Source organism: Schistocerca nitens, chromosome 5 (assembly GCF_023898315.1).
Source record: "Schistocerca nitens isolate TAMUIC-IGC-003100 chromosome 5, iqSchNite1.1, whole genome shotgun sequence".
Classification (NCBI taxonomy): Eukaryota; Metazoa; Arthropoda; class Insecta; order Orthoptera; family Acrididae; genus Schistocerca; species Schistocerca nitens.
Window position 1 is genome coordinate 546,096,601 of NC_064618.1, and position 22,076 is coordinate 546,118,676.

The 22,076-nt window shown below is 44.6% G+C and overlaps 1 protein-coding gene across 1 annotated transcript in view; it reads left to right on the forward strand.

Annotated features, from left to right (window-relative positions):
* Positions 1 to 22,076, forward strand: part of LOC126259300 (ER degradation-enhancing alpha-mannosidase-like protein 3) — a 268,347-nt gene that overhangs the window by 113,868 nt on the left and 132,403 nt on the right. Inside the window, exon 7 of the mRNA XM_049955967.1 lies at positions 3,038 to 3,166. Coding sequence (XP_049811924.1) covers positions 3,038 to 3,166 — 129 coding nt within the window. The remainder of the gene's footprint in view (positions 1 to 3,037; positions 3,167 to 22,076) is intronic.

Sequence of the window (22,076 nt, forward strand, 5' to 3'; positions counted from 1 at the left end):
TGCTCCTCCCCTCCCCTCTGCTCCCTCCCCTCCCCTCTGCTCCCTCCCCTCTGCTCCCTCCCCTCTGCTCCCTCCCCTCTGCTCCCTCCCCTCCCCTCTGCTCCCTCCCCTCCCCTCTGCTCCCTCCCCTCTGCTCCCTCCCCTCCCCTCTGCTCCCTCCCCTCTGCTCCCTCCCCTCCCCTCTGCTCCCTCCCCTCTGCTCCCTCCCCTCCCCTCTGCTCCCTCACCTCCCCTCTGCTCCCTCCCCTCCCCTCTGCTCCCTCCCCTCTGCTCCCTCCCCTCCCCTCTGCTCCCTCCCCTCCCCTCTGCTCCCTCACCTCCCCTCTGCTCCCTCACCTCCCCTCTGCTCCCTCACCTCCCCTCTGCTCCCTCCCCTCCCCTCTGCTCCCTCTCCCCTCTGCTCCCTCCCCTCCCCTCTGCTCCCTCCCCTCCCCTCTGCTCCCTCCCCTCCCCTCTGCTCCCTCCCCTCCCCTCTGCTCCCTCCCCTCCCCTCTGCTCCCTCCCCTCCCCTCTGCTCCCTCCCCTCCCCTCTGCTCCCTCCCCTCCCCTCTGCTCCCTCCCCTCCCCTCTGCTCCCTCCCCTCCCCTCTGCTCCCTCCCCTCCCCTCTGCTCCCTCCCCTCCCCTCTGCTCCCTCCCCTCCCCTCTGCTCCCTCCCCTCCCCTCTGCTCCCTCCCCTCCCCTCTGCTCCCTCCCCTCCCCTCTGCTCCCTCCCCTCCCCTCTGCTCCCTCCCCTCCCCTCTGCTCCCTCCCCTCCCCTCTGCTCCCTCCCCTCTGCTCCCACCCCTCCCCTCTGCTCCCTCCCCTCTGCTCCCACCCCTCCCCTCTGCTCCCTCCCCTCCCCTCCGCTCCCTCCCCTCCCCTCCGCTCCCACCCCTCCCCTCCGCTCCCTCCCCGCCCCTCCGCTCCCTCCCCGCCCCTCCGCTCCCTCCCCGCCCCTCCGCTCCCTCCCCGCCCCTCCGCTCCCTCCCCGCCCCTCCGCTCCCTCCCCGCCCCTCCGCTCCCTCCCCGCCCCTCCGCTCCCTCCCCGCCCCTCCGCTCCCTCCCCGCCCCTCCGCTCCCTCCCCGCCCCTCCGCTCCCTCCCCGCCCCTCCGCTCCCTCCCCGCCCCTCCGCTCCCTCCCCGCCCCTCCGCTCCCTCCCCGCCCCTCCGCTCCCTCCCCGCCCCTCCGCTCCCTCCCCGCCCCTCCGCTCCCTCCCCGCCCCTCCGCTCCCTCCCCGCCCCTCCGCTCCCTCCCCGCCCCTCCGCTCCCTCCCCGCCCCTCCGCTCCCTCCCCGCCCCTCTGCTCCATCCCCGCCCCTCTGCTCCATCCCCGCCCCTCTGCTCCATGCCCGCCCCTCTGCTCCATGCCCGCCCCTCTGCTCCATGCCCGCCCCTCTGCTCCATGCCCGCCCCTCTGCTCCATGCCCGCCCCTCTGCTCCATGCCCGCCCCTCTGCTCCCTCCCCTCCCCTCTGCTCCCTCCCCTCCCCTCTGCTCCCTCCCCTCCCCTCTGCTCCCTCCCCTCTGCTCCCTCCCCTCCCCTCTGCTCCCTCCCCTCCCCTCTGCTCCCTCCCCTCCCCTCTGCTCCCTCCCCTCCCCTCTGCTCCCTCCCCTCTGCTCCCTCCCCTCCCCTCTGCTCCCCTCCCCTCTGCTCCCCTCCCCACTGCTCCCCTCCCCACTGCTCCCCTCCCCACTGCTCCCCTCCCCACTGCTCCCCGCCCCACTGCTCCCCTCCCCACTGCTCCCCTCCCATCCCCACTGCTCCCCTCCCATCCCCTCTGCTCCCTTCCCCTCCCCACTGCTCCCCTCCCCTCCCCACTGCTCCCCTCCCCACTGCTCCCCTCCCCTCCCCTCTGCTGCCCTCCCCTCTGCTGCCCTCCCCTCTGCTGCCCTCCCCTCGGCTGCCCTCCCCTCGGCTCCCCTCCCCTCTGCTCCCCTCCCCTCTGCTCCCCTCCCCTCTGCTCCCCTCCCCTCTGCTGCCCTCCCCTCGGCTCCCCTCTCCTCTTCACCCCTCCCCTCTGCTCCCTCCCCCTCCCCTCTGCCTTCTCCACTCCCCTCTGCTCCCTCCCCCTCCCCTCTGCTCCCTCCCCCTCCCCTCTGCCTTCTCCACTCCCCTCTGCTCCCTCCCCCCTCCCCTCTGCTCCCTCCCCCCTCCCCTCTGCTCCCTCCCCCCTCCCCTCTGCTCCCTCCCCTCTGTCTCCTCCGCTCCCCTCCCCTCTCCTCCCCTCTGCCTCCTCCGCTCCCCTCCCCCCTCCTCCCCTCTGCCTCCTCCGCTCCCCTCCCCCCTCCTCCGCTCCCCCCTCCTCTCTGCCTCCTCCCCTCTGCTCCCTCCCCTCTGCTCCCCTCCCCCTCCCCTCTACCTCCTCCACTCCCCTCCCCTCTGCCTCCTCCGCTCCCCACCCCTCTCCTCCCCCCTCCCTTCTGCCTCCTCCGCTCCCCTCTCCTCCCCTCCCCTCCCCTCTGCCTCCTCCGCTCCCCTCCCCTGATCTCCCCTCCCCCCTCCCCTCTGCCTCCTCCGCTCCCCTCCCCTGATCTCCCCTCCCCCCTCCCCTCTGCCTCCTCCGCTCCCCTCCCCTGTCCTCCCCTCCCCTCTGCCTCCTCAGCTCCCCTCTGCTCCCTCCCCTCCCCTCTGCTCCCTCCTCAGCTCCCCTCTGCTCCCTCCCCTCCCCTCTGCTCCCTCCCCTCCCCTCTGTTTCCTCCTATCCCCTCCCCTCCCCTCCCCTTCGCTCTGCTCTCCTATCTTCCTCACCCCTCTGTCCTCCCCCACCTCACACTTCTGTCTATATCAATACTCTTCCATCCACTGTGATGGTACTTCCCATAGTGTCACTTGATGGCCTAATCTTGTCGTAGCAGTCTTTACAAGAGTGATATGTAGGTAGTTGTAGCATGCTTGTTGATTTCTCAGTTAACGCTAGTTTTTGAGTAGACTTTCTCAAGATAGTGTGACTATCTTCAAGCATATGCCATGATGCTTTCCCATCAGAGAACTTTCCTTTTTCATCTCCTAAGTTTGTCTTGTTAATATCTGCTTATCCATTTTCTCTTTCTCTTACAGATAAATTTGCGTTATGGAATGAAAAGCCCAAAATTAGAATCATCAAGAGAAACATGTACGGCATGTGCAGGAACAATGATATTAGAAATGGCAGCATTATCAAGACTTACTGGTGAATCAATATTTGAGGTACGTTGAACAGTGTGCTCTTGTTTTGTTTATTGTGTGTTGACTTGCATTTTTCTTGGAAATTTGTGATTTTTTTCAGTTCAGTATTCATCATTTAGCTTATTTTATGTATTGCACATGCATTTCATTTCTTGCAGAAGATAAGAATAGCATGTTTGTCCTATGAGATTAGAAGCATAATTCCATACTGCCGTTTTGGCTACTGTTTAAAGCACACTTCATCAGGCAGGCTACAAGTAGTGATGATACAAACACAACAGAATTTAGTTGGTTGGATGGGGGTTGCAAAAGCCTACTCAGGTTCTTTGAAACTATCTTACCTAAACATTCAAACAATGGCAAGTACAGGATGGGATAACAACAATATGAAAAGGATAGATTGCTACTCATCACATTTAGGAGGCACTAAATTGCAGACAGGCACAATGAAAATAATGTTAAAAATATTCAACTTTTCATCAGAAGTAGATGTCTTTCAGCTCTCTCTCTCTCTCTCTCACACACACACACACACACGTACACATGCTCGTGCATGCTCTTGCATGCTCTTGCAACTACTTTTAGGGCACTAAGGCTAGACTGAGACTGCATCTGAGTTGAGCAACAGTCTAGCTAGGGAGGGTAATGGGGGAAAGGAAAAGGTGTAGAGTAGGGTGAAATTCTTGTGCTACCTGTGGGAGTACTCAGGGACATGGTGGGGACAGGATAGGGCTGCCAGGTGCTGTATTGGTAGGATGTGATGTGGAAGGGATTGGGTAGGGGGGGAGGGGGATGAAGTGGAGAAGAAGAAAGGACTTAGGTAGGTGCATTGGCAGGATAGAAGGCACGTATGAGGTGGAACCGAAAATTTTCGGGACTGTTACTGCCATCTGGAAAGTAGGAATAGTAGAGCTTTGTACCACTAGGTGGAAAGAGCTGCATATTTGATGATTCAGTGTGCGGAGTGGCATTCAGCTGGGAGGACATGTTGCATGTCCACAGTGATTTCCGTAATACTCTGTGTTTGGTGTGTGGCGATTTTACGATGGATCTTGAAACAGAACAGCGTGTGGGTATCAAATTCTATGCGAATCTCGGGAAAAGTGCTAAAGAGACTCTTGCAGTGATTCAACAAGTGTTTGGGGGACGGAGTCTGAGCCGTACGCATGTGTTTGAGTGGCATACTCGGTTCAAGGATGGCCATACAGATGTTGAAGATGATGCTCACACTGGAATGCCCGTTAGCTGCTCAATGCCAGACATTGTTGCCAAACTTCAACAATTTGTTTCTGTGGATCGATGTTGAACCATTCAAGGCCTTGCGGATGAAGTGGGTATTGGCTATGGGACATGTCAACGATTGTTGACTGATGAATTGGGCATGAATTGTGTTGCCACATAATTTTTGCCAAGGATCTTGACTGCCGATCAGAAGGCATAGCGTGTTGAAGTGTGCACGGACCTTCGTCAGATCGCATCTAATGATCCAATATTCTGTCATGGGTTATCACCGGCGATGAGAGCTGGGTTTACGGTTATGACCCAGAGACAAAGCAACAATTGTCGCAGTGGAAGAGCCCGGGCTCTCCAAGAGCCAAAAAAGTGAGACAGGTGAAGAGCAAAGTAAAGAGCATGATCGTCATTTTCTTTGATACCAAGGGAATTATGCACAAAGAATTCATCCCACCCAACCAAACAGTGAATTCCCTGTACTACTGTGGCATTTTGCAACAGTTCCATAAAAATGTGTGGTGACGATGGCCCGAACTTTGGCATCAAGGGAACTGTCTGCTGCATCACGACAATGCGCCCTGTCACACGTCCTTGATCACCAGGACCTTTTGGCATAAAACAACATGGCGGTTGTACCCCACCCACCGTACTCGACAGATTTGTCACCTTGCGACTTCATGGTATTCCCAAAACTGGAACTCAAGTTGAGAGGCCAGCGGTTTGACACTCTAGAGAGGGTTCAAGAAGCATCACTGGCGGTGATAAACACCCTCAAAGAACAGGACTTCCAGAAAACATTTGACCAGTGGCAGAAGTGCTGGGACGGGTGTGTACGTGCGGATGAGAATTACTTCGAGGGTGATGGTGACCCTAAGTCCAAAGGTAAGGTTTTCAACAGATGGCAGCACCAGTCCCGAAAGTTTTGGATAGCATCTCGTATAATAGTGGAATGGGAGTGGGGAAGGGCAGGGAGGCATAGGCAGGTGGAGAGATGGTCGATGGGCTAGCAAAGGTTTTGGCTGGGGGGGGGGGGGGGGGGCTACTGAAACAAAGGATATGTTGCAACATATCTGTTGTTCCTGTAACCCCATAGTCTTTACACTTAGGAGTCCAAGAAAGCAGTGTCAGTTGGATGCTGTGACACTGTATTTAGGACCTGTCTATTTGAGACAGTGACAGTTAACTCTGTTTCATTCACGCGGTCTCTAGTGAACTTCACATGGATGAGACAACTTTCGTTACTGCCCAGCATAACCGAGCCCCACTAAGCACTTTCTTCAAATATCATCAGCATACAAATAGGTCCAGAACAGCCACAAGAATCAGTAATCCTGATATTTCATATATACATTCTAATTGTTTTTATTTACTGGTTGATGTGTTACACTTGTCACCTTTTCTGGGAAGTTATTAGCTGCAGTACTATTACATATATTTCTCTGAACTTACTTGTATTTAGTGACAAGTCTAACATAGAATATTAAAATCAACACTGTGGCAGATTTTATGTGAAGAAAGTGAGAGCTGATTGCAGTCTGTCATCAGGCCTGTTTCATGACATACCTGCTGAAGAAGCAGGAAAGGGATACAGACAAAAGAATATATATCAAAAGTTGGAAGAGTGAAATGTTGCTTTTGACTTAAGTGTTGTTGTTGAGTGCATGGCAGAACTAAGGGAAATAGTGAATGTAATAAACATGGTGCTTAATAAAAGCATTCATCTGAGTGATTGTTAAAGGAAAAACATCCTATTACATTTTTTAATAAAGAAAGACACAATATAAGGCTGCAGGTTAAAGTTCATAGCATTACAAAATTAATTTAGTATGAAATATGAGACAAATTAGCAAAACAAACAAAGTTAATGTTTTGGTGGCGATGGTCATTAGTAGTAATAGCAGCAGCAGTGATTTATTCATCAAAGGATCATTTAACAATGATGCATCTGTCAGCTTGATACAGGGAAAATTGCAAGTCATATATACTGATATATGGGTACACAAACGTGCATAATGAGGAGAGTTTTTCAGTAAGAACATTTTTTTGTGTGGCCATAAATTATGCAATTGGTACACAATTACACGATGAAGTGAAATATAAACAGAAGTGTTCACTATGTTGTTCATAATAGCTTACCTGTGTTCCTGTTTTCTTATTCATTGTTAAATTTTCTCCTGCATTACCTCTATTTGATTTTGTATTTATAACCCTGTATTCACATGAACAGAAGTCCTGTTCCTCCTTCCACTGAACTTCACTAATTCCCATTATGTCTAACTTCAACCTGTCAATTTCCTTTTCTAAATTTTCTAACGTACTGGTCCAATTAAAGGATCCAACATTCCACACTTCAATCCATAAAGTATCAGTTTTGTCAAATGTAGCAGGTGAAAGGAAATACAAATGTGTAAAAAATGAGCTTGACAGAAAAGTGCAAAATGGCTAAGCAGGAATGAATGGAGGACAAATGTAAGGATTTAGAAGCATATATCATGAGGGAAAAGATAGGTACAGCCTAAGGGAAAACTGAAGAGTGAAAAGAGAAGCAGCTGTATGAATATCAAGAGCTCAGATGTAAAACCAGTCCTAAGCAAAGAATAGAAAGCTGAAAGGTTGAAGGAGTACATATAGCATCTACACAAGGGAGATGGACTTGAAGGCAGTATTCTCAAAATGGAAGAGAACATAGAAGAAGATGAGATGGGAGGTAGGATACTCAGAGAAGAATTTGACAGAACACTAAAAGACCTAAGTCAGAGTAAGGCCCTGGGAATAGACAGCATTCTGTCACAACTATTGATAGCCTTGGGATAGCCAGCCATGACAAAACTGTTCCATATGTTGTTCAAGATATATGAGACAAGCAAAATAATCTCAGACTTTAATAAGAAGAATATGATAATCTCAATGTTAAAAAAAGCAGGTGCTGACAGGTGTGAATATTACTGAACTATCAGGTTATACATCTTGGTTGCAAAATACTGACACGAATTCTTTACAGAAAAATGGAGAAACTGGTAGATGCCAACCTCAGGGAAGATCAGTTTGGATTCTGGAGAAATATGTGAGGCAATACTGACCCTATGACTTCTCTTAAAAGATAGGTTAAGGAAAGGCAAACCTACATTTATAGAATTTGTAGAGTTAGAAAAATCTTTTGAAGTGTTGACTAGAATACCGTATTTGAAATTCTGAAGGTATCAGGGGTAAAATACAGGGAGTGAAAGGCTATTTACAAACAGAAACCAGGCAGCAATTATAAAGAGTTGAGAAGCATGAAAAGGAAGCACTGGTTGAGAAGGGAGTGAGACAGGGATAATGGAATGTAGTCAGGCTAAATCAATTGATGCTGCCACTTAAAGTGGTAGATGCTTTTTGCTATTTGGGCAATAAAATAACTGATGATGATCGAAGTAGAGTAGATATAAAATTTAGCCTGGCAATGCCAAGAAAAGTGTTTCTGAAGAAGAGAAATTTATTTACATCAAATATAGATTTAAGTATTAGGAAATCTTTTCTGAAAGTAAGTATTTGCATGGAGTGTAGCCATGTACGGAAGTGAAACATGGACGATACACAGTTTAGACAAGAAGAGAATAGAAGCTTTCAAAATGTGGTGCTACAGAAGGATACTGAAGATTAGATCACATAACTAATGAGGTGGTACTGAACAAAACTGGAGAGGCAAGAAATTTGTGGCAAAACTTGACTAAAAGAAGGGATCCGTCAATAGGACAAATTCTGAGACATAAGGGACCACCAATTTAGTTTTGGAGGGAAGTGTGGGATGTACAAATTGTAAAGTTAGCATGAATTGCATGTGCAATTCATGCCTTGAATTATGAGTGGATTATGCACCCTCAAGCAGGGCAGAGAATAATGCAACATGAAACAAATACAAGAACTTGCACACATTTAGTATGTGAATGACAATACAATATGAATGTGTATTGCTATATACTGTATTTCAGCATGTAATATCATTAGGTACTGGAATAGTGTATGCAAGGCCTCTTTGAACCATTAGATGAATCTTGAAACCTTTTGAATGGCTGTTAATGGACTGAGAGTCCACTGTATTCATCCCACACTCACGCATAGAATACTGTCAGTGATTCCCCGATTGTGTAGCAGGCACTTTATTCTTACACGATACGTGATATTTTGGTATGGTTGATTTTTCCATGAGGAGGGTGGTGAGATGCTCAGCTATGGATTACAAGTGGCAATAAAAGCAGTTCCAGTAGTAAAATATATTTATCTGGAGAACTTGACTATTTTCAACTTCATGCAAGACAATTTCCATATGTCAATCAGTATATATTCAATCAAATTGCTCACATTTTGTGAAATAAATTTAAAAAATCTTACACCAGGAGATGCTGCTATTACCTCCAACTTAGCTTACTCCATTGCTCTACTAACAGTTCTTTGCCTAAAGTGAACACAACTGATTAACTTCTGCTGATCATTGAGATTCTTCGAAGGTACAGTAGTTTTTCCACTCTTCTGCTAAGTAGCCGAAGAAATTTCTTAAAAATTCTGCCTGTCATTTAAACATACATTAGAAAAAAGAGGTGAAATGTTTTCTAGTCATTGTATGATTGTGTTTCTTCTTACCATTGTGCATATCAGTTGTGCTATATGGGATATGATAATACAATTTTCACAATGGTATGTACATGAAGTAAAAGGTACTTGTATGTTATCAGAATAAAACAGAAGACTTTCCAGTGATATAAAGTATAATAACTGTTTGCATGCTTAATAGTGCTAGTTCATCTAATAATGGCCAGTGTAGTGGATGTGATGTGACAAACTATAAGACCCAGCAATAGCAGTGGCTATAGGTACAATGTTTTCCAGAATTACGAAGGTCGTTCCAGCAGCACAGAGCAGCCAGCAAAGCAAAAGATGAGTACCAATTTTTGCTGTGAAGGATTAAGGCAGTCCCCCTGAGGTGATGCCTCAATGTTCCTCTGAGATGTCCATCTATGTGTAGGAGAGGCATTCTGCAGCTGTGCCTCTGAAACCATTTGAATCCATCTGCACAGGAGAACTGGGAAGCTGGAACAAAGTTGGTGCTATAACTTAGGATTGTCTCAATGAAAACGGATGTTTCTTGAAGTTCACCGATCAGATTGAATATCCCATCATTTTTATGGGGTGCATCCAGGATATTAACTCTAGTACTGATATTTTATCTGACAACCTCCCAGCTATTCTCAAGGTGAGTCTCTTGCCAAAGTTTTAAGGAACTTTACAGTGTGGAGTAGACGCACATATGTTACTAGAGAATATCAGTTGGGAGAGAGAAGTGATAATGGCAAGAGATCTGCCAAAGATTTAGACTTGTTGTAGTGAATACCCTCTTCCAGTACCACAAGAGAAGGAGATATACTAGAAAAAGACCAGAAGTAACTGGAAGATATCAGGTGAAATATATCGTGATTGGACAATGATTTAGAAATCAAATCATGGACTGCAAAGCGCACCCAGGTATGAAAACAGACTTGTGAGGGAATGGTCCAATAAGACGTGTCGAAATCTGCCCTGAATTTTTTTACACGGGAAGAAGACAGTGAAAGAAATTCACTGTCAAAATCTTAGCTGCTAAGAGGCATTGCAAGTATTTAAAAAAAAAAGCTGAAAATTGCCATATTCGTAGCATGCCAGGTGGTGGTAGAAATGTACATCCCTACTGGCACTGTAGCAACTGTGCATCTGTAACTAGGCACTCACACAGTCGAGGCTAGCAGTACATTTGAAACAGGAAACACAACACAACCCGATTGTAATTTGTAAAGAACGTTTCAGGTTACTTTTCATTAATAATTTCTCTGATACTACAGTGCACAGTCACTATTCTCTCGAATTAGCCACTCAAGTAACATCTTTCACAAATTATCAGTCACTTTTTGCAGTATTGGTAAGTATTGACAATACAGATAAAGCTGAATTAATATTTATTGTGCTTTCATAAGGCATACCTGCTAATAGTACCTTTTTTTTTTTTTTTTTTTCCTTCCTTCCAGTTTCACAGTAATGTGGAATTCAGTTAACGTTCTCAGTTTAGCAATGATGAAATATGAACACTGTAGTTTCCAAGGAAATCGCCTACTTCTGCTGAGGATGTACATATGAGTCATTTCTTAGTTGATTTCCTTGACATTCATTCAAATGATATCGACATCTTGTTTGAATTTGTGGATACCTTAGTAGAAGTAATAGGAAATAACTATATGATTCCATGAATTGTGGTTCAGATGACGGCAGTTGTGCCAGTAACAATCCTGAAGGAGAATACTTTCCAAGCCTTTTTTTAAAAAAAAAAAAAAAATCCCATTGCAACAGCTTTCAGCAACAAAGAAAAGGCAGTGGAAGATTGGTTAAACACAGGAGGGGGAAAATGCTTGAAGTTACGCAGTGTGCAAAGGTGTTTTCATTTCGTGAAATCGTAGTGTGAACTGTACGAATGAAAGAATGAATTACATAAAGTAAGAAATATGCACCAAATGGAAACCCGAAAGCATCTGAATGAAAAACTATTAGAAAGATTTAAAACTGCTTGTGAGAGAGAGGCTATGCACTATTATCGATGAAGATCTAGGAGGCTAGGCCCTCCGAATTGCATCTGACATGAACATTGCTAATTTCCAGGCTTTATCGCCTGACTATGCAGGTTCAAGAAATTGTACAGAATAGGGAGTTGCAAAATTACCAATTTCATGTCACTTAAACATGTAAAGCAGCTGCCAGTGATAGACAATGCTATAGAGAAATTCATAGCTGACATAAAGACGAAACGTGCTGTTATCCCCGTAACTGCTGTTTATAATGCTGATCAGTCAGGTTTTGTGAAAGAACTGCATGCACACAGCACTTCATCGTTTCGGGGTGAAGAAAAGTTTGAATCGGTTGCCCAATCCATGAATGCAATGACACATTCATATACTATAATGCCAGTGATAAATATGAGTGATTTACTGTTTCCACAGCTGTACATCTGTCTTCAAGAACCACAAGGCAAATTAGGACTTGGATAAAAAAAATGGACTGTTTATTTCCAAAAATCTTGTAATCAGTGTATCAAAATCTGGAAAAATGGGAAAGAATAATTTTCAACATTTTGTTCCAAATGAATTCCAACCAGCTGCAGAAAATAATTCATTGCTTTTGTTGGATTCATGGTCTGGACATAATAACGCCTCTGTTTTTGTGGAGGATGATGAAAAATCTGTAGGTGTAATGTGGATTCCACCTGGAACTGCTAGTGCATTTCAACCTCTCGATAAAGAATTTTTTCAACAGTGGAAAGCATTTTTTAGGAAATTATCAGACAACATAATTTCCAATACATCTCTCTCATTTCAGGTTTATCAGCGGAACAGTATTCTTAAGCTCCAGTCATTTGTGCATCAGCAGTTTTCTTCACCACACTTTACGAATTTGATCAAATATGCCTGGTATGCAGTGCGATATGCAGAACAATGGCTGGGACCATTTCTGACTCCATCCCAGTTCTGTCTAAATCTGACTGCATCAATTTTTCCTTTGTCCGATGTGCCTGGTGCAAGAAAAATGTTTGTTTTTGTTATTCAATAGAAACTTCGCATTTTTGTGATGACTACAGGGAATAGACAAAGACTGTTTCACTGATACTCAAATGTACATCGTCATACATTATTATAAGGAATGGCCTACAGGAATTGTTATAAAATATAGCACTTCCAGACACATTTCATTTCAACAAATACAGGTCCTCATTGATGAAAGTCATGTGTGACATCAAACACTGCCATGATTTTATTTTCTCTGCTAACCACTTTTATCAGAATTACGTGTGCAAGAATTGGAACTGTCGATATGAAGTCCGTAAAAAAAAAATGTTTCTATAGTTTCAGCCAGGTTTTCACCGAAGTCAACAAGCACGAGCAAAAGAGAATTCTGTCTGGTGTACCTGGTAGGCCTCGTGCAGGACATTCAACTGGACGCCAATGTAACTACTTAAGTGTCCCTAACCTACGCGTTTACCTAATCGGAAAATGGAAACCTGCAGTCTGATGTGGAAACCACATGCCTTTCGTGGCCAATCAAACATTTGTTAGAAGTGAATGCTCTGTTAAAAATCATAGTGAAAAAGTTCTGGTGTGAATGGTATTTTATCCCGCGCTCTCTGGATCACGAAGCGCACACTTTGTCACTAGACCATTTTTGTTTTAGAGAGGGGAAGAAAAAGAGAAAAAAAAAGACCATTAGACCTTGCACGCATAGTGGAAACACTAGCTGTGTCACCTCTTTAGATGATGCTTGATGTCAGTAATTAGTGTTCTATTTATAAATTTCCCCTCAGTTGTAATGAGAAGCCAGGGAAAAATGGCAGCTGACATACAAGGTAAATTTTGGACTAGTGCTAAGGAGAGATGGAGGTGCAATTCCGTGTAAAGTGCGTGATATCCATGCATGTCACACTTCCATACAAATTGTGACACTTAATTCTTCCTTCCCTGCACCACTTTGCATACTCCATCAAGAACAGTACTCTCACCATGTAAAATAATCCTCACTGAATAGCAAAGTTTCGCATTGTGGCTCTAACAAGATAGAGTTGTATCCTGCATGCCAAATATTAGCTCAAAAAACTAAAAACTAATAACACAGCACTCATAGGCAATGTTTGCTCTCTCGTGTTCTCTTCTGTTCCCTCTAGTATAAACAATTCTACCCATATACAAGCAGCTGGTAGTGAATTTTCTGCAAATGCTTATTCACATGTGTTCACTTCCATTCACTCCATTATAAACCATGCTTTAGATTCTTGAAATTGGTATGGGTCTGAACTCCAAATAATTCCACTACATGGTGCTGTGTGAGTGATTCACCAAGTCACATGCTAGGTGGGCAGGGCTGTACCAACTGGTGTTATATAAGTTGTTCTTCACATGGCAGAAATGTATAACTTCAACATTTCTTACAAAATACTTGCAGTGCCTCTTAGCAGCTGCAATTTTGGCAGTGCATTTCTTTTGTTGTCTTCTTCCTGTGTAAAAAATTTCAGGGTAGTTTTCAACTTGTCTTATTGAACCATTCCCTTGTCAATCCTTACATAGTTATGATAAATTGCAGGCTGAAGACCAAACCAATGAGAGAGTGTTTGACATATAGTGTTACAGAAAATGATGCAGACTGATAAGATAAGTAAAGAAGACATTCTCTGCAGAATCAGTGAGGAAAGTACAACCAGGAAGAAGGGACAGCATGATAGGACTTGGGTGAAGACATCAGATTAACTTCCCCAGTACTGGAATGGGCCAGATAAGGGAAAACAGTGAATGGAATATATGCAGCATAATTAAGGATGTGGGTGTACATGCTGCTATGAGATGTCAAGAATGTCTCAAACTCTTTCCATTGCTCAGTTTTTATAAAATTCCGCTGCATAGGCATTTTTTAACACAGGAATATGGGGAAAACAATGTCGTATTTGTATGTCCATGTAGAAAATATTTTTCCTCTTTTATGGACCTTGGACCTTCCCCCCCTCCCCCCACCCACCCACCTACCACGCTCTCTCTCTCTCTCTCTCTCTCTCTCTCTCTCTCTCTCTCTCTCTCTCTCTCTCTCTCTCTCTCTCTCTCTCTATTTGTGTGTGTTTGTGTAAAAATGCAGTGTTATGTGATTACATCACAAGTTAAGTTGAGAAATTTTTGAAACTATCAGGAGATAGAATGGTTGGCAAGCTCTTAACTCCAGAAGACAAAAGTCCAAATACTTCTCAAAAACACTTTCCCTCTTGCCTTTCTCACAAAAAGGTTAGGGTCTCACTAACCTGCCCCTACTGTTTACCCTACTATAATCTATTCCTCTTTCCTCCTCGAGGAAGATACGAACAAATTGAAAAATCTAGGATTGTGTTTCTGTGCTATTGAGGCCTAAAATTATAGCATAAACCAAACTGCAGTTTTTGTGAATTAAACATAAAATTTTAGTTGCCTTTTTCAATCCTTACTGTGAGTTTTCTCAATAACTGAGGGAAAAGAAGCACAGAAATTAGAATTTCCTGTTTCTTTATGATCTTCACAGATTTCCTTTAGTTTCTTTATTATATCAAGTAAATATACATGTCCTGCTAACTGCAACACACATTAATGAGGGTTGTTTGAAAAGAAACTTTTGTATTGTTCATTTTGTCTCACTAATGCACATGGTCCAATGATGTTCCAATGCCTTGATCCCACCTCAACTTTGGCTGTCAGTTCTTTGTTTGAAGAGAATCTCCATCCACCGAGCAAAATTTTGAGCTTAGAGAAGAGATAGAAGTCTGATGGAGCCAAATCAGGCAAATAAGACAGATGTGGCAACAATTCATATCTTGGTTCATGCATTTTTGCCATGGCAGTGACACTTTTCTGTATTCGCACATGGACTTGATAAAAGATGACTTTCTTCCTTGCTGAATGTGGCATTTTTTCACATATCTTTTGCTTAGTTAATCCAGGTGGTGAGCGTAGTATTCTCCCATAAGTATTTGACCAGTGGGGCATTAATTTATTAGCATAATCCCTTTTGCATCCAGAAAACTGATGCCAACAGCTTTCTGTCTGATTTTATTGCCTTTGGTTTCTTTGGTCGTGGTAAATTAATGTTTTTCAACTACTTTGATTGTTGAGGAGACGAGATACTGGCAGAAGTAAAGCTGTGAGTACCGGGCGTGAGTCGTGCTTCGGTAGCTCAGTTGGTAGTGCACTTGCCCGCGAAAGGCAAAGGTCCCGAGTTCGAGTCTCGGTCGGGCACACAGTTTTAATCTGCCAGGAAGTTTCATACCAGCGCACACTCCGCTGCAGAGTGAAAATCTCATTCTGAATACTTTGATTGTTGTTTTGTCACTGGGGTATAGTAGTGGACCCAAGTTTCACGTATTGTCACAAACTACTGCAAAAATATTGTTTGTTTGCTCTGAAAATGGGTCAGACATTGTTCGGACATTTCCATTATGATGTGACACTCATCTAGTAGATGATTTTCTCATATCCAGTTCCACTGTTAACATGTTATGTGCTCATTCAGGTGACACCCGTACTGCTTCATCAATTTTTTGCAATTTCAGTTGGAGATCTGCATGACCATCTTATGGACTTTTGCAGTAATTTCTGAGTTAGCATCACTGACAACAATTGAATACAAAGAAGCAAAGCCCCCCCCCCCCCCCCCCAAATGTGTTTTTAAAATCAGCATGAATTTGCTTTGCTTTCACATCTTTATTTGCAATGTACTGAATCACTGCTTGAAATTCCTCTCACACAACCCTCCCCCCAGAGTGGACCTCTACTCATAAGGAACCTCCCCATTGCACCCCCCTCAGATTTAGTTATAAGTAGGCACAGTGGATAGTCCTTGAAAAACTGAACACAGATCAATCGAGAAAACAGGAAGAAGTTGTATTGAACTTTGAAAAAAATAAGCAAAATATACAAACTGAGTAGTCCATGCACAAGATAGGCAACATCAAGGATAATATGAGCTCAGGAGTGCCGTGGTCCCGCAGTTATCATGAGCAGCTGCGGAAGGAGAGGTCATTGGTTCAAATCTCCACTCGAGTGAAAAGTTTTAATTTTTCATTTTCAGACAATTTTCAGTTCAGGCACTCACACATAATCAACTTCACTCTCCAAAATTCTAGGGACATGTTCAGATGTGCTTGGACATATGCAGGATTTGACGGTGTACACACGGAAAAAATTTGAAAACGTTAAAAACATATGTTATGACAGAGCACAGGGAAAACTGTGCGACTATGAAACTGTTGCATTCATTTGTTGCAGTTTATGTGACAAACTCTTATGTTTTCATCACGTTTTTGGGAGTGATTAACTGTTCGACATGGGTTCTATTTCTGATGTTAAAGTATGTGCTTCTAGACCATTTTACCGTGGGAAATTCAAATATGTAACAAAATATCGTTGTCAGGGATACTTTTTATGTAATCTGTATATGTATATATATATATATATATACACTCCTGGAAATGGAAAAAAGAACACATTGACACCGGTGTGTCAGACCCACCATACTTGCTCCGGACACTGCGAGAGGGCTGTACAAGCAATGATCACACGCACGGCACAGCGGACACACCAGGAACCGCGGTGTTGGCCGTCGAATGGCGCTAGCTGCGCAGCATTTGTGCACCGCCGCCGTCAGTGTCAGCCAGTTTGCCGTGGCATACGGAGCTCCATCGCAGTCTTTAACACTGGTAGCATGCCGCGACAGCGTGGACGTGAACCGTATGTGCAGTTGACGGACTTTGAGCGAGGGCGTATAGTGGGCATGCGGGAGGCCGGGTGGACGTACCGCCGAATTGCTCAACACGTGGGGCGTGAGGTCTCCACAGTACATCGATGTTGTCGCCAGTGGTCGGCGGAAGGTGCACGTGCCCGTCGACCTGGGACCGGACCGCAGCGACGCACGGATGCACGCCAAGACCGTAGGATCCTACGCAGTGCCGTAGGGGACCGCACCGCCACTTCCCAGCAAATTAGGGACACTGTTGCTCCTGGGGTATCGGCGAGGACCATTCGCAACCGTCTCCATGAAGCTGGGCTACGGTCCCGCACACAGTTAGGCCGTCTTCCGCTCACGCCCCAACATCGTGCAGCCCGCCTCCAGTGGTGTCGCGACAGGCGTGAATGGAGGGACGAATGGAGACGTGTCGTCTTCAGCGATGAGAGTCGCTTCTGCCTTGGTGCCAATGATGGTCGTATGCGTGTTTGGCGCCGTGCAGGTGAGTGCCACAATCAGGACTGCATACGACCGAGGCACACAGGGCCAACACCCGGCATCATGGTGTGGGCAGCGATCTCCTACACTGGCCATACACCACTGGTGATCGTCGAGGGGACACTGAATAGTGGACGGTACATCCAAACCGTCATCGAACCCATCGTTCTACCATTCCTAGACCGGCAAGGGAACTTGCTGTTCCAACAGGACAATGCACGTCCGCATGTATCCCGTGCCACCCCAACGTGCTCTAGAAGGTGTAAGTCAACTACCCTGGCCAGCAAGATCTCCGGATCTGTCCCCCATTGAGCATGTTTGGGACTGGATGAAGCGTCGTCTCACGCGGTCTGCACGTCCAGCACGAACGCTGGTCCAACTGAGGCGCCAGGTGGAAATGGCATGGCAAGCCGTTCCACAGGACTACATCCAGCATGTCTACGATCGTCTCCATGGGAGAATAGCAGCCTGCATTGCTGCGAAAGGTGGATATACACTGTACTAGTGCCGACATTGTGCATGCTCTGTTGCCTGTGTCTATGTGCCTGTGGCTCTGTCAGTGTGATCATGTGATGTATCTGACCCCAGGAATGTGTCAATAAAGTTTCCCCTTCCTGGGACAATGAATTCACGGTGTTCTTATTTCAATTTCCAGGAGTATATATATATATATATATAAAGATGATGAGACTTACCAAACAAAAGCGCTGGCAGGTCTGCTTGTGCCTGTATGTGTGGATGGATATGTGTGTGTATGTGTGGATGGATATGTGTGTGTGTGCGAGTGTATACCTGTCCTTTTTTCCCCCCTAAGGTAAGTCTTTCCGCTCCCGGGATTGGAATGACTCCTTATCCTCTCCCTTAAAACCCACATCCTTTCGTCTTTCCCTCTCCTTCCCCTCTTTCCTGATGAGGCAACAGTTTGTTGCGAAAGCTTGAATTTTGTGTGTATATTTGTGTTTGTTTGTGTGTCTATCGACCTGCCAGCGCTTTTGTTTGGTAAGTCTCATCATCTTTCTTTTTAGATATATTTTTTCCACGTGGAATGTTTCCCTCTGTTATATATATATATATATATATATATATATATATATATATATATATATATATATATATATATATATATATATATATATATATATATATATTCACAATTCATGGCAAACACAGAGATGTTATAGAGAGATTATATATTCACAATTCATGGCAAACACAGAGACGTTATAGAGAGATACGGGTATGTTGCCGCATCCAGTAGTGATAGAACATGATAATTTCTTGTGCAACAGCAGGTGGGAAGAATCAGACATCATTAGGTTATCCCCCGCCACACCTATGTCATTAAGACCACCTGAAACATCTCATTAACTCGAACGGCGACAGCTGGTCGCTGCCTCGGCAGTAAAGCTTCAAGCCTCCTAGGGGCAGGTGCATCGAGTTTACAACAGTGGTGTTAGCCACAACTTGTGTCAGTCTTAACGAGTGGGTTTTTTTTTGGCTGACAAATAACTGTCTGTCATATTTCCGAGCACGGTTGAATTTTTTAGTTCCTATGTGTAAACTGATTGAGCCTGGTGCTGAAGTAAAACGACTGCTTGTTTTTACACATCAGCGTTCCTCTAGTTCCCTACTATTAATTTAATACAGGTGAATTACCAAAGTGGTATTTTTAAATGTGCAGAAATGCCACGTCGTCGTGGATGTCGATATAAGCCGGACAACTTTTGCTACATCTGTGGGAAGTTCACTTTTGCCAGAAATAGGAAGAAAATTTCTTCGGTCATAAAGAAAGCATACAAACATTACTTTGGAGTAGAGGTAGGAGACCAAGATAAAGAATGGGCACCACATTTCTGTTGTGCTACATGTTACTGCAAACTAATTCAGTGGTGGAAAGAATGTGGCGTTGTTTGCTGTTCCCATGGTGTGGAGGGAGCCTAAGGATCATGTTACTGATTGTTATTACTGTCTAACAAAAATTCAGGGTTTTACAAACAAAAAGTCGAAGAGGCACATTGTTTACCCAGATCTGCCTTCAGCGAGAATGCCAGTGCAGCATTCCGACAACCTTCCAGTACCTTCAAGAGCTTGAGGTCAAATTCTGAGTGACAGTGAAATAAGTAGTACTGAAGAAATCACAGATGATGATTCTTTATATCACTACACAAGTGAGTCATCACCACATTTGCTAACACAGGCAGATTTAAATGATTTAGTACGTGATCTAGGACTAAGTAAACAAAAGGCGCAGCTGCTTGGTTCAAGATTACAAGAGTATAATCTACTGCACCAAAGTACTAAAATCAGTGTTCAGGCACAGAGAACATGCCTTTATTTCTTATTTTTCAACTGATGAAGCACTGACATTTTACAGTGACGTTTCTGGCCTGATGAAAGTGCTGAACTTCACTTATATTTCACAGGAGTGGAGACTTTTCATAGATGCATCGAAAACAAGTCTGAAGGGTGTTTTGCTCCATAACGGAAATAAAATACCCTCTGTTCCAGTAGCTTACGCTAGTTTGACAAAAGAGAATTACGAATTCGTACAAAGGATGCTAAATTCATTAAAATACAATGAACACAAATGGAAAATATGTGCAGATTTCAAGGTAATTGCTATGGTACTGGGAATGCAACAAGGCTACACAAAGTATGCCTGTTTTCTTTGCGAGTGGGATGGTCGAGACCGAAATTCTCACTACGTGAAAAAGAAATGACCTAGGCGAAGATGGAAAGTTGGCGAAAACAATGTACAACATGAAAGTCTGGTAGCCCCTGAATATATACTACTTCCACCACTTCACATCAAACTTGGCCTGATGAAACAATTCGTGAAGGCCATGGATCCAACAGGATGTGGGTTTGCATATCTAGCTACCAAATTCCCCTGTCTTTCAGCTGCAAAAATAAAGGAAGGTGTATTTGTGGGCCCACAAATCAGGGAGCTGCAGAAAGATGCAAATTTTTAAGCATGTTTAACTGATAAAGAAAAAACCGCATGGGACTGTTTCAAGATGATGTCGGAAAACTTCCTCGGAAGAAGAAGAGCTACTAACTACAAAGCAATGGTGAAGGATATGATCAAAGAATATCAGGATTTGGGGTGCAATATGTCTTTGAAGGTACATATGATGGACTCTCATCTGGACTACTTAACAGAGAGTTGTAGTGACGTATCGGATGAACATGGGGAAAGATTCCATAAAGATATTTCTACCATAGAAAGGCGCTATGAAGGGAAGTGGGTATCTTCTATGTTAGCAGATTATTGCTGGAATATCATTCGAGAGAAGAAAGATTCACAATACAAGAGAAAAAAGTGATGTGCATTACAAGGCAGTGGCTCATTGTTTGTCAATTTTCTGTAATTTCTCATGTCAAATAAATGCTTCAAAGTGTATACACAAAGGTTACTGTGTTATATGTTAGATCCCACCCTCCATTAATGTGATGAACTTATAACATCATAAAGATGTGCATTTGTTTGACGAATTTCACCTCACGTTTGCTGCACTATATCAGAAACTGAAAAGAGAAATGAAATTGTGATTACTCATAAACTATCCCTGACAGAAAAAAACCAAAAACAGTTTTCAATTCAGCACTCAAAATACAACTAGGATCACAATATTTTTTATCAGAAATAGAAAAACAGGTCTTTTTTTTTTGTAGAACAGTGTTATCACATCCATGATGATAATGATGATGTGGTCTTCAATCCTGAGACTGGTTTGATGCAGCTCTCCATGCTACTCTATCCTGTGCAAGCTTCTTCATCTCCCAGTACCTACTGCAACCTACATCATTCTGAATCTGTTTAGTGTATTCGTCTCTTGGTCTCCCTCTACGATTTTTACCCTCCACACTGCCCTCCAGTACTAAATTGGTGATCCCTTGATGCCTCAAAACATGTCCTACCAACCAGTCCATTCTTCTAGTCAAGTTGTGCCACAAACTTCTCTTCTCCCCAATCCTGTTCAATACCTCCTCATTAGTTACGTGATCTACCCACCTAATCTTCAACATTCTTCTGTAGCACCACATTTCGAAAGCTTCTATTCTCTTCTTGTCCAAACTGGTTATCGTCCATGTTTCACTTCCATACATGGCTACACTCCATACAAATACTTTCAGAAACGACTTCCTGACACTTAGATCTATACTCAATGTTAACAAATTTCTCTTCTTCAGAAACGATTTCCTTGCCATTGTCAGTCTACATTTTATATCCTCTCTACTTCAACCATCAACAGTTATTTTGCTCCCCAAATAGCAAAACTCCTTTACTGCTTTAAGTGTCTCTTTTCCTAATCCAGTTCCCTCAGCATCACCCGACTTAATTCGACTACATTCCATTATCCTCGTTTTGCTTTTGTTGATGTTCCTCTTATACCCTCCTTTCATGACATTGTCCATTCCGTTCAACTGCTCTTCCAAGTTCTTTGCTGTCTCTGACATGTCATCGGCGAACCTCAAAGTTTTTATTTCTTCTCCATGGATTTTAATACCTACTCTGAATTTTTCTTTTGTTTCCTTTACTGCTTGCTCAATATACAGATTGAATAACATCAGGGAGCGGCTACAACCCTGTCTCACTCCCTTCCCAACCACTGCTTCCCTTTCGTGCCCCTCGACTCTTATAACTGCCATCTGGTTTCTGTACAAATTGTAAATAGCCTTTCACTCCCTGTATTTTACCCCTGCCACCTTCAGAATTTAAAAGAGAGTATCCCAGTCAACATTGTCAAAAGCTTTCTCTAAGTTTACAAATGCTAGAAATGTAGGTTTGCCTTTCCTTACTCTAGCTTCTAAGATAAGTCGTAGGATCAGTATTGCCTCACGTGTTCCAACATTTCTACGGAATCCAAACTGATCTTCCACGAGGTCAGCTTCTACCAGTTTTTCCTTTCGTCTGTAG